Raw genomic sequence first — 14,039 nt, 5'->3', positions numbered from 1 at the left:
CGGCGATTAATTAACATGAGAGGGTTGTTAACGCAGTGGCACAACTTCCAATGCCAAGATACACCTGCCAACGTTGTACCCCAAAATCAACTAGGATCAGGGGTAAAACAGTCATTTAACCATTCAGTCAGCGTTCTTCTGTTGTATATCTTTTTTTCAAAGTGTTTGAAACCTGTGAGAAACAGGAGAGAGACGCAGAGACAGCGAGAGAGAGAGACGCAGAGAGAGAGAACGAGAGAGAGATGGGGAGTTCAGTGAATCTAGAAGACGTGCCAACGGTTGATCTCATGACGGAGACTCTCCGCCGCTTGAAATGCTCCACCAAACCTGACAAACGCCTCATTCTTGTCGGTAACCACCCTCAATTCCCCTCTCTTATCACTTGCTCTTTCTTCAAAGTTCTGATTTTTGCTAAGTTGTATTCAGATGTTACTGTTTTATGTTCTTAAATAAAAATAACCCAGATTATATATACAATTTTTTTCGCCTAAGAGTCTAAATTGGGAATTAGTTATTGGATGATATCATGATAATAAAATTTGCAACTTTTTATTCTTACTAATAGTTGTTTATTGCCAAAGATTTATTTTTAAACTGATATTTATAAAACCCTTTTGATGAAAATTTAATCGAGGTTTGATTTTTAAGTATAAATTGTTGTCATTCTTGCAAAAGAAGAGAGAGTATAAATTGTTGTTTTCCGTATGCTTTTAATTTTTGCGAATTACAACAAGGAGTGGAAATGGGATAAGCTTTTCATAAAAGATTGGAACTATAGCTTTATTGAAAGTTATCGAGTGTTTGTGACGTTGTTATTGAGTTTGAGATGTTTCTAAATTGTATATTGCCGATCGTTTGTGAAGCGTATTGAAATTAAGTGAAACTGACATTTATGAAATCATTTTGATGGAAATATAATCAAGGTTTTCTTTTTTAAGTGTAAATTGTTGTTTTTCTGAATTTACAATTAGAAGTACTAATTAAGAAGCTCTTGATAAATCATTGGAACTAGACATTTATTGAACTTTAGTGAGTGTTTGTGACGTTGAAATTGAGGTCGAAATCTTCCTACATTGTAAAATGCCAATAGTTTATAAAGAGTGTTGGAACTAGGTGAAAGTATTGTTTAGTTACTTATTAAAAGTAGTACATGTGGCAGGACCCCCTGGATCAGGAAAAGGAACACAATCTCCGCTCATTAAGGACGAGTATTGCTTGTGCCACTTGGCTACTGGTGACATGCTGAGAGCAGCTGTGGCTGCTAAAACTCCTCTTGGCATCAAAGCCAAGGAAGCTATGGACAAGGTACTTCAAAGGTTAATATGTGGCTGCTGCATTTGTTTACTAATGAGGCTTTTTTTATTGTTTTTATTTCTTCCGCAGGGAGCACTTGTTTCTGATGAACTGGTTGTGGGGATAATTGATGAAGCTTTGAAGAAACCTTCATGTCAAAAAGGATTTATTCTTGATGGGTTTCCGAGAACTGTGGCCCAAGCAGAAAAGGTCTTTCCACTAAATTTTTATGATATCTTTCTGAGCCAGAAGAAAAAGCAGATTTTAGCTGTTTATGCTACACATGTTCCAAATTTAATGCACAATAATATTCCACATGGAAATGCGTGTCAAGGGCTATACTTTTGCATTGGCCCTCTCGTTAGGTACTGATTTGCTTTTCTTAAATATGATGCAGCTTGATGAAATGCTTGAGAAACGAGGGGTTAAAGTTGACAAGGTACTAAACTTTGCAATTGACGACACAATTTTGGAAGAGAGGATTACTGGTCGTTGGGTCCATCCTGCAAGTGGTCGGTCCTACCACACAAAATTCGCACCTCCCAAAGCTCCTGGCGTTGATGATGTAAGACTGAAATTTATTCACTTGTGGTTTTGTGAAGTCCCCATATCTAATATGTTTTACTACTGCTTTCAATATTAATATATTATTTGAATTCACTAATGTTATTGTTAAAAAAGACATGTGACTTCACTTAACACACAAAATATGTATCCGGAACACTGTTTGTATAAATATTATTTTTTAAAATAAGAGATTAAAGAGACACAAAATCATTGACCTTCGCGAACAATACAAGTCGGAGTGATGAGACACCTTTACAATTCAGTGTCTGCAAACGTTATTCAATCCTAAAAGAGCTTTGGTAGGTCATTTTGGTTCCACAATCTCGTACTAGTAGGTGTTATAAAAGAACATGAAGCTTATTTTTAATAAGGATGGTTGACAGTAAGATTGTATAACTCAAATGGTTAGCTTTATTCTAGCTTCTTTATGTCAAAATATAACTCAAATGTACTTGCTCTGTCGACTTTCTGAAGGTCACTGGAGAGCCTTTGATTCAACGCAAAGATGATACTGCAGCAGTTCTTAAGTCCAGGCTCGATGCATTTCATAGACAAACTGAACCGGTATGCTTGTCAACATCAATATTGTCTTCAGTGTTTTGTTGTGTCTGCTGTCTTGTACCTTTGTGTAAAGTTCGATTTTAGCATATAGTACTTGGTCACTGAAGCTTCACCTGATGATATTCTCTGTATGCATATGCCCTTTTGTTTGTTTTTGTTAATGTCGCCTCGATAATGTTATTACGTCAAACTTTATTATGCAATCGATTACGAAAAATATCATGTTTGTTGGCTGTAGGTTTGATGTGGTGGCACTATGTTTTATTAATTTTAAATTTTACTTCTGCACATGTATGTAACTATGCATATCAATAAAAAAGTTCTAATATAACTGGTTTTTTACCTGGTAATGCAAGGAACTTATTCTGCATGGTATTTGCACTTTTATAGGCAATAGGGAGTCAATTTTGTTAGTAAGATGTTTTTTTCCTAAGCGATCCCACGATTATTTGAAAATCTTATGATAACTAAAAATGAATGGAATATTTCACTCAGTCTATATAACGCGCCAGGATGTTTTTTATCTGATGTGCAGGTTATTGATTACTATAACAAGAAGAATGTTGTTGCAAACCTTCATGCTGAAAAACCTCCGGACGCTGTGTCAGCTGAGGTTCATAAGGTGCTTTCATAGGACTCGAGGTAGTTTAAAATTACTTGAGTTGGACGATAAAGATCACAGAATTTTGTCCTGTGCGATTGGAAGTTATGAGTCTAGTCGGCCTACTTTGTTTTATCAAAATAATTATCTATAAACAAAACATTCGAGTACTTCTACACCCTTGAGCGGTTGATAAAATGTCTGTGGAACCCCTCTGACACTTTCTCTAATGAACAAAATTAGAATTTGCAGACAAGGTTGAATCCTCTGAACATTTTTAAGTGCATTAATTGATTACATAGTCTATTGTAAAAGAAAAATTGTACTTGTACAACTTGTCTATTCCATAACTTAGGTTTTTCGAGATCATACAGCAGTAAGGAAGAAAATTCTGTAACGGAAATGAAATCGACCTATCTGAGAACGCGCTCTGTGATGATATCAGCATGCAGAACAATACAATTAGCAGACCAAGTACTCAATGGTTACCCTATTATGTCATTACACAACACTATTGCCAATTAAAAACCATCCAAGCTCATTCTCTTTTTCAAAATCAAGTTCATAGAAGCCTCTTTTTAATCGACCAAGTTACAAAGTAGAGGAACATAGGTTTTTTCACCACTTCCGCTTCTTTTTAATAACAAGTTAAGAAGTGGAGAAATCTAGGAGGTGTTTGGATCGTGAATAGGAATAAGAATCAGAATGGAAGGAGACCGTAAGAAATGATTTACTCTGCAAGTAGGATTGGAGTTCCCATTACATATCATGAAATCACAACATATGGATTTGAGATTCTGACTCCATTAACTAAGAACCAAATGGTTCTGACCATGAACTCCAGTTAGATTGAGGCATGCTACACTTTTTAGTTATCGGGAGAACTAGTACTCTCTCCGTTTCAATTTATATGTCCACTTTTGAAAAATAAATTTGTTTCAAATTAATTGTCCACTTCAACTTTCAATGCAAAATCATATTTCCAAAATCATTTCTACTCCACATCTCTAATTTATATTTCGTAGATCAACCTCATACCACATATTATGTTCATTTATTATCTTTTGGATTCAGGAGGATTCTTCCAATATCATCTCTGGCAGCGGGAAAATCTAGTTATGATCTTAAGTAGTTTTATCATGAAACAACACAAACAAAATTAAGACTGAATTGGCGCGGAGCTGCGCGAACGCAGGCTCCACCTGTCACAAATTATGACGTAGGCTCCACCACTTGGGTAGACCTTAGGCGAGAGCCCTTCCTCAGTGCAATGGAAGCCTCTAACCTAGGCCATGGCCCTTCTTGATCAGCCATCGACCCCGTCCAGGTAAGTAATTTGAAAGGCTGCATCCTCCTCTTTATTTATAGGTCCCTGTTAGGCTAATGTTTTGTTCCTTCTCGATGTGGGTTCGGAAGGGTATATCTTTCAAGTATTAACCATGCCCCTATTCTACAAACCATGCTTTATACAAAACTTGAAGAGCCTAAAAACCCCTGCTAGACCGAAAAGATCAGTGACTGTTTTTTAGTATTGTATATACTTGAAAGAATCAACTTCTTTTATCTTTGAACATTCAAAAAAAAGTTTATTATTTTAACTTCTGGTCCCAGATATTTTATAAATTAAATTAGTTTTGTTAGCTATAATATTCTAGTATGTATATTGTTTTTCAACGACACCAAACCTGCAGTAATTGTTTCAATTGATATAGTTTTTGATTGTGCAAATAGATTATCATATCCCTAGTTATATCGAGATTATTTTGTCTATGTTATATCGAGATTATTTGTCTATGTATCCAACTGAGACAAGAGAACTGTTTAAACACATTGGTTGAAAGTGCAATAGAAAGACTCGATCCAAGATTTATAATTACTAGCCTATAACCCGTGCGAAGCACAGGCGGATATATTATTCATAATTTATTATTTAATTTTTAACTTCGTTTTATTAATATTTTAGTATTAATGAGGTGAATTTAATTAAATTATAACCAACTGATTATTATACTTTCTCACGAAAATATATTTTTTACAATTTATTATCTATTTATAAATATTTTTCTGTTATTAATACGTGATAATTTATTATTTAATTAATTTTAAATTAGATTTTCATATTTCGTAAATCTTCCTACGTATGAAAAAGATATTTATCATGTAACGTATTGGAGTTAGAAAAGGTTACGTAATAGTTAGTGTTTGTACTAAAAGAGAACACTTTTGAGTTAAACAAAGTTATATGAAGGTTCTTATCAAAAAAGATATTCAAAATTGGATATTTATAAGATTATTTTTAACATCATCATAATTTTTTTTATAAAATATTATATGATAATTAATGTATTGTCATGAGTGTTTTTAGTATTTAAAACTATTTAACAATGTAAGAATAACAGACCTCCACATGTTGTAAACTTGTAGTTTTAGAGGGAATGTACTAAACCAAAAAATATAACTGGACTACAAATTATACCCATATTAGCTTTTATAGTATAGTATAGATGCCATCTTTTGAGAGTTTAGAGATTCCTAAGCCCAATTTTTCGGTGATCCTTCAACGAACACAAGCTTTTATTGACATAATATTTCACTGCAAAACAATAAAATCACATTGAAACAGCTATAGTACCTGGAGATCATATCAATTTAAATGAAATCTTAGAAGCACACATTAAAGTGATGCAAGCACAAGTTTATCTGTTATTGATAAGTAAGCTGCACAACGCAAGGAACCAAACATTTCTTTATATAGCTAAAATCTCATTCTGTATGTTGATTCCAATAAATTGTGGAATTTCGTTTTGGCTCCGAAGTTTTGAACCTGGCTCACTGTTGCCTGTTGGTCCACTAACAACTCAGTATTACCGAGAGTCTCATCAAGGTCCAAAAATAAATAAACCATGGCATTTCATTTTGACTCCGAAGCTTCGATCCTGGCTCGCAGTTAGTCTACTTATTACAAGATAACTCAGCTACTGAAAGTCTCATCAAGATGCAAAAAAAAATAAAAAAATTGTGGCATTTCGTTTTGGCACCAAAGCTTCGATATTGGCTCGTCGCTGGTTCACTTATTATAGACTAACTCAACTACGAGAGTATCAAGATGCAAAAAAAAATCGAATTGGTTGCAATCTCATCAAGGTGCCAAAAAAAAAAATTGTGGCATTTCGTTTTTGGCACCGAAATTTCGATCCTGGCTCGCTGCCGTTCCACTTATTAAAGACTAACTCAACTACGAGAGTATCAAGATGCAAAAAAAAAATTGGTTGTTGTTCTAAGTGGTCAGCTGGGTGTTGATGGACTTGCCATCTCATGCTGCTATTCTACACCAACAACCAAAAAATAATTGTGGCATTTCGTTTTGGCACCGAAGCTCTGATCCAAAAAAAAATTAGTTGTTGCTGTAAGTGGTCAACTGGGTGTTGATGGACTAACCATCTCATGCTGATCTTCTACACCAAGGACCATTTAGACAAAGACCAACTCCAACCAACTCATAGCTCTCGCTCGAGTGACAAGCCCAAGCTACTAGGCTCAGCTGGTCAAAGACCTTTCATCCTTTTAAAATGTAGAGATACAAATTCATTTCCTTAGCCGATTTGGTTCGTTTTGATCTTTATCTTTTCCGTCATATGTCTCCCTTGTGATATTATATACAATTATTAACGAAAATTATGAAGCACATGGCTTTGTTTGGCTTGTAAAGTTCCATAACTGAAGTTTAAGTGATCAAACTCAAACTACAAAATCACCTATTAGTATGTCTTTGTGGTGTCATCGGCTGGGATAAAAAACATACAAGTGAATTACGGAAAATAGGGAAAGCAAGATACTAACAAAGTAATACTTCACCATAATTGCAACTGCTGCAAAAACAATCTCCCCCAACCCAAGTCAGGATGCACACTGGTACACTACATGGATAGACCCTAAGTTGCAGACTAAGTTTAATTGCTTTGACAAATAAGGATGTAGTTGAAGATGGGTGAACACTTATCAGCTATAGATACCAAGATTTTTAAACATACAAGAACTTTAACTTGCCTGAAGAGTGCTTTGTGCCTTTGTCAGTTTACATCAAAGTCAAGTGGATTAGTATGTTCTCAACAGTAAAAGTTTCTGTACAGTCATTGAGTTGAGACTACGAGAAGAAAAACTTTTGCTTGACATTTTCAAGCACAAACAAAAAATATATCTATGGTCGGATAGGTAAGCTGCATGTGCACAAAAAAATAGCTTGAGGATTATTTCAGGCCAAAAAGATGGTTGTTGGTTTGAGTGGTCCATCAGGTGTTAATTGGACTTGCCAAGAACAAGCTTGTTTTCTTTCCACCGACAAGAGAGGGAGCCTTCACTCAGTGGCTGAGGCACAACTCCATACTTGGAATGGGCAAGCCTGTGCATATCTCAGCAGAGCCCGACCTTCTGGACCAAGCCAAACTCCAACTAGCTTAAAACTCTAACTTGAGTTACAGGCCCCCGCTACAAGACCGAGCTGGTAGCCGAAGTTTCATTCCTCTCTACATGAAGAAATGCATGTTCCTTTAATTGGCCGATGTGGTTTCGTTTTGTTCTTTCCCTTTTCATTCATATGTTTCCAGTGTGAAATTATATACAGCTATCCATGGCAAATATGAAGCGCATGGCTTTTTAAAGTTCCATAACTTAAGTGCTCAAACTCGAACTACTAAGTCGCTAATTATTATGTCGTCGTGGTGTCATCGGTCAAGTAAAAACATGCAAGTGAATTACGTAAAACATGAGGGGCATGGCTTTTTGGCATGTAAAGTTCCATAACTTAAGTGATCAAACTCGAAATCGCTAATTAGTATGTCGTTGTGGTGTCACCAGTCAAGTAAAATCATGCAAGGGAATTGCGTAAAACATGAAACACATGGCTTTTTGGCTTGTAAAGTTCCATAACATAAGTTTTAAGTGATCAAACTCGAACTACTAAATCGCTAATTAGTATGTCGTCGTGGTGTCATCGGCCAAGTAAAAAGAACATACAAGTGAATTATGGAAAATAGGGAAAGCAAGATACTTCACTCCCTTTGCTATGTACTATTCCTAGGATTTTAAATCTTTCTAGAAACAAAACTTTGACAAGGTTCAGTTGGTTTAAGAGGTGAGGATGTAGTAACTTGATTAAGATTGAGTTGAAGATAACCTTAACTTGATTAAGGGTGAGGACCTAGTAAGTTGATTAAGGATGTCAGAGTTGTAGGTCTTTAGATTTTCTGTAGCACAACCTATATACATATTTTCAAAGGTCAATTAATATGCAGTGACGAAGGTTGTGCATTGTTGATTCATTCTTATATGTATCGTGGCCACTATGCTTCTGTTCTTTATGTTCCAAGAAGAACAAATTTCAACTAGATTTGGTGGGGTGTGCCAGGCCAAAGCAATAGTGCAACGCTAAGGCGACACGTGAAGAACCCAGCAGCAAGCTACTGTGACGGAACTTCCCCCTGAAAAAATAAATTTAATATCGTGTGAACCAATGGTCCACATATCAGATATTAAACTGATAAGAACAGATACTACACTTGATCTTAGCCAAAAGGCCGAGAAAGGTATGCCTTTCAACAAAGGTCCGCTCAGCTTTTATACAAAACTGGAACAAACAATTCTTCTATCTTTCGATGTGGGACAAATCATTAGACTTTAATGTGTAGTTTCAAGCAATTGGACATTCCTTCAGAACCCAGCATGCGAAGTAACTAATAAATGTTAAAATTAAATAAAGTTGAACTAGAATTGTGGTGGAGCTAGGCTCCACTTAGCACAAAATATGACGTAGGCATATCTACCAATTGGGCAAGGAAGCCTCAAACCTAGGCCACGCCCTTATTGATCAGCCATCGACGCCAAGTGCGTGCCTTGCACTGTACCTTGCATCTTCCTCTCATCTTATAGCCTCCTCTCCATCCCCTACTCTCTCATTTTCTCGATGTGGGAACACAAACATACCAACAAAACTTAACTCTCACTTGCCCTGTGCTTTGCCAACTAATAACCCTTGTTAATGTGTATCTCTGCTATCTCCTCATCACAATTTCATGTAACAATTCAATGCACCAAATAAAATGTATATTGTAATTCTTAAAAATTATTATTTATTCTAAAGTTAAATTACGCAAAAAATTATATAGTGGATGGTTGTATAATTATATATAATTTAATCTCATAATACTTTTTATTTGATTAAATTTAGAATATTTTAAATGATTTTACAGGAATTATGTAATTTCAAAATTTTATGTTATTTTTAAGCTATTTCAAATTTACATATTTTAAAAAGAATACAAGTTAATAACTTGTTGTTTTAAATTACACAACTAGACATACCTACATTTATTTAGAACGAATTTAATCATATTGTTCTTAAAATTTAAATTTTTTTTTTTTGATAAATGAGTTATTTCAATAATAAAAAGCCATACGACATCTATATAAACAGTCGCATCGAACAAACAAAACACAGAAACAATCCTTGATTAATCCATTCTTCTCGGTGATAAAATCACGTGATTTGTTGAAGATGATATTTACACCTACTTCACCGCAGGTGCGGACCCAGGATCTGCCACTGACTCGGGCTAAAAAAATTTTGCCTTCCAGCTTGAATTTTGAGATCCCTGAGTGAACATGTATTCTATTTTGTTTGCATTATATGTTATATATTAATTTAAAATGATATGTGCATATAAAAAACATCTTTGTGAACTCAAAAGTCCCATAAATTAAAAGAAAATCATATAAATAATACAAAATTGATAAAAAAGTTTTTAACTTGAAAAAACTTTAAATTTTAATATATCCTTCCTTAATTACTTTGCTTGCCGGTATTTAATAGAAAATAGGGCATTTATACAGCAAGGCACTCATCTTATCTGAAAATTCTAATAGTACTTTTTCAAACTTGCAAGTGGTTGCAACTTGCAAAGTTCAATCATGATTTTTCAAAAGATATTAAAGAAATGGCATTTTGTAATTTTATTTAAGAAGTATTTTCACAAAAAAAAAGATATTTAAGAAGTATTTTGTAATTTTGTAATTTAAATTACACAACTAGACATACCTACATTTATTTAGAATTAATTTAATCATATTGTTTTTAAAATTTGAACCTTAATTTTTTTTGATAAATGAGTTAGTTCAATAATAAAAAGCCATACGGCATCTACATAAACAGTCGCGTCGAACAAACAAAACACATAATCAACCACTGATTAATCCATTCTTCTCGGAGATAAAATCACGTGATTTGTTGAAGATGATATTTACACATACTCCTCCGCTTTCGCTTCCGTCATAACCAGTTTGAGCTATCGACCGAGAATGCAATCCTCTGACAACTTTTTTTACCAAATCAATCATCATACTCACACAAATGGTGAGAAAATAACAAAACTCACACAAACGGTGAGACAACAAAAAACTATATCAAACGCAAACAAAACGCGACAAACTAACGACCTTAGATTTGCAAATGGGTAAACAAGTACTAGACTAAACCAAAACAATCCTTAAATCCGGGGAACAAATCCACATAAACAAAATAATTCGGACCACTTTCAAGTACAAAATCACTGGGAAGAACGAGAAATCCGTAGCTCCGTGAAATCGAGATATAAGAAAAAGTAGGTCAAATCGGAAAATGCTTGGAATCCTTAGATCCGAAAAAACAATAAACTAATGCCAAGATTTAAGAAAAACAGGCTAATCTTACCTAACAAGAAAGAGTTTATTGAAAGAAGAAAAACACAAAACAAATAAAAAGTTCTGGGACTTTCCACCGGCGGTGGAAGCCCCGGGGGCTTCTAAGCAGGAAGAAAGAGGAGCGGCTGAGAGATTATATAATATCCCAATATTTTAGTAATTATTAACTATGTTTACTTGATTTATGTTTATTGTTATAATAATTAATATTTTATAATAGTGCAAATTTGTTTTAGATAGAGTACATGACTCTTGTTTAGATAAGTATGCTTGACCCAAATTTAGGAAGTTGATAAGTAGTAATATTTATTTTTACAACTCTAGTTTTAATCCTAAATTACCCCGTACTTATCTATATAGCAGTATAAATATTAACTAGTATAGTGTAAGATAACAAGGAAGACCGGTGTTAATCAACAGAGGCGTGGTGTGATTCTTCCGTGTGCAAGCAGGGCATCACCTGTGTTAAAGTTACAATACAGAATAGAGTCTTAGACTAATAAAAGTGGAAGAAGCCTCTGCACTATTATAGTATAGGGTGCCTATTGTTAAAGAGGTGTGATTTTTAATATTTATATTTAAATACACCACTACATTATATTAGGATTACATTAATGATCGTCCATTTTTCAGGTTTATAATTATTCGTACTTGTTGCTATATATTCTTCGGGGGATCTCTTAATTAAGGTAAGTGGAATTTCTTGTATATTTAATATGTATTTTAATCACTAAATAAGCTTGTAATTATTTAGCCAGATTTTGTTAGTATGCATGCATTAGTAATGATTTGATAATATTATTGTCAAGTCATGATATTCACGTGGTAATATAATTTTTTTTATATATTGTAATGTGTTATTTAGTATAGGGCATATATTTGTGAGCGGCTGTTGAATGCTGTGTTAATTACTAGATTTATGATTTTGAGATTTAAATGTTTGGTCGGTGAGAATTGGCTACTGTTTTGGTTCTTATGTGTTAATGTAGCTTACTGCATATGATGATCTATTTTGGGCAGTTTAACAATGGCACATGCCATATTGCACATACTGTTTATTTGAATTTTGTAATTAATTCATAGATTTTAAAATCCAATTTTCTATAATTCATTAATTATATTATATTATATATATATATATATATATATATATCAAAATAAAATTGATTTTAATTGTTACATTCTTTTCTTTTATTGAGATTATATTTTAATTATTTTTAAATTTGTGTTTGATAGAATATATGTGATAGATTAAACACATTTTTATACAAATTATCTATTCTTTTCGACAAGCATGTAAGACATGCTGATTTTGGTTGATTGAAGCATTCTCTTGCGGGCTGGAATTTGTATATAATAAAATTAAGTTCACATTGCTTATTTCATATTTTAGAACAAGGATTTGCATTATTCTGTGTAATTTGTTTTGTTTTGCTTGGGAGGGGTGACATTAAAATATGGATTATTTTATATTATTTATTTTATGGTTGAGGCAGTATATTAATTAAAATTATTTTGACATTATAGCTGTGAAATTTCGTATTATAATATCTACATGATTATTTTGAATCGACAATACTATCATGTATTTTATTTATTATTGGAATAATAAACTATAACACTTGTTGGTATTTACGTGGACGTGATTTCTAGATTTTGTATTCAAATGGGTTTAGGAAAGTTAATGCAGAAGCCTGATGTGCTAATAATTATTTGCAAACTAATATGAGTTTTACTAAATTATTTGTTATAAGAAGTTGCATGTATTGTTTTCAATTTAACTTAGTATTCTTCCTGCCAGTGGCCATATTCGAGGTACAGAGTGTGGGTAGTACAGTCATGGATTATATTTAATAATAATGGTAGCTATGTACTATTCTGTGACTATTAACCGGTGATTGTATATGATCTGGATGTACTGATAATATTATATCGCTAATTACTTAAATGAATTTGGTTAGATTAATAAGGAGCAGCGACGAGTCAATTTTTGGATTGATTATTATTATCGAGGTACGGATTCTATTTCTTTCTCTCCTTTTATTTAAATAATAAATATTTATTATATTTATTATTGTGACATTCTTAAAATCTCGTTTGTTATTGCACACTACTCTTTTCACTTGGCCTCTATATATTTGAATTATTGTTGCCTCAACTCATATTGTTTCCTTTCGTTTTATTATCACATCATTGTATATATATTTGTTCATTGAGTCGGCAACTTTTGTAATTGTTTGGGCTCTTAAACTGATCCGTGTGGGTAAATCACGGACAATGTTCACATGGAGTTCGTAGTAAAGGTGAACTAGACACCAACTCGTATCGGTGATTTAAGCATACGAGCACGTCTCTGGGGTATGAGACGTGAGAAGATCATGATCGTTATTGTTTTGTGGAATGTTTTATACATTCTTTGTTTCTTCTTGTGGATAGCCGAAGAAAAAATCATTGTCCTGTATTTGCTCGGTGATTGGAGTTGAGCAAGTACAGTTTTGTGTAAGAGACCCACATTGTGTCATCTATTCATCTTTGAGTCTTATTGTTTATCTCGATTATTGTTGCTTGAAGTACTTATTTGTACCAACTTATTGAAATTATTGTTTCGAGATTATTGATACTCCTCGCACCTACATTATTTTATATTCGTACTGGGCATTGGCTCACTCCCGTTTGTTTCCTTTCCGCAGGTAATCAGGGGTAGCGGGGAGAGTGATGAGTGACACCCACTCTAGTTTCTTTTTTGTTAGGGGCTAATAAGACTTTAGAACTTATATTCATGTTGATCTAAGACTTTGTTGGATTTATTATTATGCAGTTTCAGACTTTATTATGACAATTGGTTTGCTAAATTATCATATTTCCGAATGAATTTAGAATTGTTAAATTGTTTAGCCCTATTGTAAAAGTGGGGTGTTACAGATTAGGGTTAACAGAAGTTGATAGAAGAAGTTAAAATTTGAACCTTTTTATATTCAAGATTCTAGTAATAATTTACATTTTAATTACACCCATGTAATTTACTCATCATATTTATATTTAATTTAAATACTTATGATAAATTTATGTATTAATCATATCCTATAATACTTGAGTCTACCACACTATGAGGTTAACCAATCAGAAGAGAGGAATTATTTTAGGACCAATCAGACACCAATCCTAAATTTTAGACCAATCATATTCGTTCTCCAACTTTCCTTCTACGGCGGTATGCAGTTAACCAATTAGAAAATAAGAATTGTTTTAGGACCAATCAGATGTCATTCCTAAATTTTGGACCAAT

At 33.5% G+C, this 14,039-nt stretch overlaps 1 protein-coding gene, 1 long non-coding RNA gene and 2 other non-coding genes across 4 annotated transcripts; 2 read left to right on the top strand and 2 right to left on the bottom strand.

Annotated features, from left to right (window-relative positions):
* Window positions 1-155: 155 nt before the first annotated feature.
* LOC108196419 (adenylate kinase 4) lies at window positions 156-4,318 on the top strand. Its single transcript, XM_017363697.2, has 6 exons — window positions 156-351; window positions 1,160-1,305; window positions 1,384-1,503; window positions 1,691-1,858; window positions 2,335-2,424; window positions 2,957-4,318. The coding sequence occupies exons 1-6, from the start codon at window positions 243-245 to the stop codon at window positions 3,053-3,055; spliced, it is 732 nt and encodes a 243-aa protein (XP_017219186.1). The 5' UTR covers window positions 156-242; the 3' UTR covers window positions 3,056-4,318.
* LOC135148090 (U1 spliceosomal RNA) lies at window positions 4,197-4,357 on the bottom strand. Its single transcript, XR_010285985.1, has one exon. It is a non-coding gene; the product is annotated as a U1 spliceosomal RNA (small nuclear RNA).
* A 4,055-nt stretch (window positions 4,358-8,412) lies between these two features.
* Window positions 8,413-8,608, bottom strand: LOC135148178 (U2 spliceosomal RNA). The gene has a single exon (XR_010286070.1). It is a non-coding gene; the product is annotated as a U2 spliceosomal RNA (small nuclear RNA).
* Window positions 8,609-11,013: 2,405 nt separating this feature from the next.
* Window positions 11,014-13,599, top strand: LOC108196420 (uncharacterized). Its single transcript, XR_001801776.2, has 4 exons — window positions 11,014-11,309; window positions 11,387-11,442; window positions 12,715-12,766; window positions 13,444-13,599. It is a non-coding gene; the product is annotated as an uncharacterized LOC108196420 (long non-coding RNA).
* Window positions 13,600-14,039: the final 440 nt, after the last annotated feature.

The sequence above is a fragment of the Daucus carota genome, chromosome 7, assembly GCF_001625215.2.
Source record: "Daucus carota subsp. sativus chromosome 7, DH1 v3.0, whole genome shotgun sequence".
In the NCBI taxonomy this organism is placed as follows: domain Eukaryota; kingdom Viridiplantae; phylum Streptophyta; class Magnoliopsida; order Apiales; family Apiaceae; genus Daucus; species Daucus carota.
The sequence above is the reverse complement of the archived record's forward strand: the minus strand, read 5'-3'. Positions and strand labels throughout refer to the sequence as shown.